This window comes from Gavialis gangeticus, unplaced genomic scaffold (genome assembly GCF_001723915.1).
Source record: "Gavialis gangeticus isolate Ggan-Ray unplaced genomic scaffold, GavGan_comp1, whole genome shotgun sequence".
Lineage (NCBI taxonomy): Eukaryota > Metazoa > Chordata > Crocodylia > Gavialidae > Gavialis > Gavialis gangeticus.
The window spans coordinates 100,886,207-100,889,600 of NW_017729031.1; the positions used below are offsets into that span (position 1 = coordinate 100,886,207).

Below are 3,394 nucleotides of genomic sequence, written 5' to 3' on the forward strand. Positions count from 1 at the left end.
ATTTCACAGTTGCAACCCAGCAGCAGGAGGGCCCGGCCCGAGGGCGCTCAGGCAGCTTCCCAGCAAGGGGGTTTCCAGCCAAGCCTCCCCCCCCTACCCGCGCCCCGAGCCGGTGCAGCTGCAAGAGGCGGGGCGCAGCGCGGAGTCCCAGACCCCTCCCCCGCAGGGCGCTGCTGCGTGTGCCCGGCGCGGCCCCTTTAAGGGGCGGGGCTCGGGACTCGGCGAGGCTTGTGGAGGCGCCGGCGTGTGAGTATCCCCTCCCCCCCGCGCCTTCCGGGGCTCCCTCCTGACCCCGGCGGGGGGTGTTGCTGCCTCGTCCTTGGGGGAGGATGCCCAGGGCGTGGGGAAACTGAGGCACAGAGAGGGCGGGGCCACCAAAGCTGCCAATAAAAGGGACCCCCCCCCAACACCCCCGTGGCGGCGAAAGAGCGGGGTGGCCCGGCGCGGCGCGGCGCTCCCGCCCCCCGGGGAGAGGGCGAGGCAGTGCTGGAGGGCGCGGAAGGCGCTGGAAAGGTTACCCGCATCTCGGGAGCACTTCCTTTCTCTCCCAGAAGACATCGTGATCTTTCTCTGCACGGGTATTGCTGGCCCCAGCCGATCCCCCCTGCCCACCTCATCCCATCTCTGGCTACACACACAGCCAGTGCTAACCGTGGCATGAGTGCCTGCTTGTCTTGCCTGGTCGGGTGGCACCTGGGTTGGCCCCTTTTCACCGACTCCTCTTGGTTGCCTCTGCTAGCTCACCCAGCCCCCTCCCTCATCTAGGCTTTTTGAAGTTTTTGGTCTCTGATCCTAAGTTTAGCCTAGGGAGAAATGATCCGTTTTAGCCAAAATGGAGTCGTACAGATGATCTCTCCCTCTGGCTGATAGCCCAAACACTTATCTCAACTCCTCTGAAGGCATATATATCTGGGCTGTTTTATCTGTATCTTTGTCCTAACTTTAAGAGCTGCTTTGATTTAATGGTATGAATTCATGCAGGCAGCAGTGCACAATTGAACGGATAAACAGAAAGACAGTCTTTCATAATACTTGAAACATTTTCTCTGTACATCACATGGGCTATGGTACATTAAATCTGATCATTGCTAAGCTCAATTTACAGGTGGCTGAAAAGCCAATATGACCCCTCACCTTACTCCATTAAAGAGATGCTAAAGAACAATCTCATTTAAAATTTTCATGCATGCTACCCACTGACTGCTTATTCTGAAAATAGTGCTCTGCCTCCAGGGTCCTTTACTGCCTTACAAAGTAAGACAATCAGTAGGACAGTTGGTTAAGATGGATTGCAAAGCAAAAACAGAGTGAGTTAAGGTCAGATTTGTATGCTAAATGCCCCGTGAACTGTAAATCTCATAGTTTCATAGTAGTTTGGGGTGAGAAGGGACCCGAACAGATCATCTAGTCTGAACCCCCACCACTGGCAGGAGCGCACGCTGGGATCACATGACCCCAGACAAGTGTTCGTCCAACCTCTTTTTGAATTTACCCAAGGTAGGAGCGAGGGCCACTTCCCTAGGAAGTTCGTTCCAGATCCTAGCCACCCTAACAGTGAAATAGTGCCTCCTAATTTCTAACCTGAACCTATTCTCCAGCAGCTTCTGACCATTGTTCCTCATCACCCCAGCTGCTGCTGGGGGGAATAGGACCCTTCCTATTTGCTGCTGATCTCCCCTAATGAGTTTGTAGGCAGCCACCAGATCCCCCCTCAGCCTCTGCTTGCTGAGGCTGAACAGGTTCAGGTCCCTCAGCCTCTCCTCATAGGGCCTGCCCTGTTGCCCTCCAGCCAAGCGGGTGGCCCTCCTCTGAACTCTCTCAAGGCACGCCACATCCTTCTTAAACTGCGGTGCCCAGAACTGGACGCAGTACTCCAATTGAGGCCAGACCAATGTTGCGTAGAGGGGGAGTATCACCTCTCTGGGCCGGCTTGAGATGCATCTTTGGATGCACGACAAGGTGCGGTTGGCTTTGCTGGCTGCAGCCTGGCATTGGTGGCTCATGTTCATCTTGGAGTCAGTAATGACTCCAAGATCCCTTTGCACATCTGTGCTCTCAAGTGGGGAGCTCCCCAGCTTGTATGTATGCTGTAGATTCCTTCTCCCCAGGAGCAGCACCCTGCATCTGTCTACATTGAAGCCTATCCTATTACCATCCACCCACTTCTGTAGTCTGTCCAAATCTAATTGCAGCCCCTCTCCCCCTTCGAGCATGCCTACCTCTCCCCACATCTTGGTGTCATCTAAACGTTAATTATTATGAACCAGGGTTTATCCTTCTTAAAATATTTTCCCCTTTGGAAATCCTCTAAGGACTTCCTGATTCATTGAAGATATTCCAACTGGAATCCATTTGTGACCTCACTGAAATCAGGGTTAGGATTTTGTGATCTGGGTGTTTGTGGTATCACTGGATGCATTTCAGCATCTTGGGAGCAAAGGTGGCATTTGGAATTTCCATCAAGTCAAACAAACAAAAATAAAAACTTTGAGGCAGAGGAGAACATACACATGTTTGTCATTGAAGCTTCACATAGACTTTTTTTTGTACTCCACAGGTCAGAGGGTTTTAAAATGGCTTTGATTCCCTATGATGAAAATGCTGTTTGGGGATTGCAGAAGTTGCATAAATCAGCATCTACTTACCATTTTGCCAACCACACAATTGAAATCAAACAAAACTGGAAACAACTGGGTGTAGCAGCAGTAGTATGGGATGCGGTATGTAAGGCCAATATCTTTTTTTTTTTTTTGTTTAATTTATGGAGGGGAAAGAAGCAAATGCATGTTTGGGGGTTCACTTTCTAACTTTAGCAAAGCTTGACACAATTTTTCTTTTATGGACAAAGGGTTTCCTCAGTTGAAAAATTATTTGTTTTCTAAAACAAATCTTTTTGAGAGATGCTGTTGGGATCATTAACATTTCTTGTTTTACACAATTTCCTGCATTGTTTTTAATCAATATTTGAGTCCATTGTTTTCAGAATCAGATTGTTGGGGGGGAGGGGGGTTAGAAATAGATGGTCATTTCCATGGTTGGTTGGTTGGTTGGTTGGTTGTTTGTTTTAAAGCATACCAGAAATTTGTTTTTTGGTAAGAAATGCATTTTGGGGAAAGTGAGAAATTTTGACAATATTTTAATTGATTATATACTGTAATACTTTGAGGAAAAAATATAATAAACATTGATTAAAAAAAATGGACCTTTTTTGATCTCTGCAAGCAAAACAAGGAACTTTTGAAATGTCAGGGTTTTTTCAGAATCTTCTGTAACCCCACCTCCACACAGATTTTTTTTCAACTAATGCTAAATAATGGTATTTAGGATATTTCATAGCTTTCATAGACATTAGGGCTGGAAGGGACCTCGGAAGATCATTGAGCCCAGCCCTCTG

The 3,394-nt window shown here is 48.5% G+C and overlaps 1 protein-coding gene across 1 annotated transcript in view; it reads left to right on the plus strand.

Moving 5' to 3' along the window:
- Nucleotides 1-227: 227 nt before the first annotated feature.
- METTL21A (methyltransferase like 21A) overlaps nucleotides 228-3,394 on the plus strand; it is an 8,404-nt gene continuing 5,237 nt past the window's right edge. Inside the window, exons 1-2 of the mRNA XM_019523452.1 lie at nucleotides 228-246; nucleotides 2,558-2,720. Coding sequence (XP_019378997.1) covers nucleotides 2,574-2,720 — 147 coding nt within the window. The 5' untranslated portion in view covers nucleotides 228-246; nucleotides 2,558-2,573. The remainder of the gene's footprint in view (nucleotides 247-2,557; nucleotides 2,721-3,394) is intronic.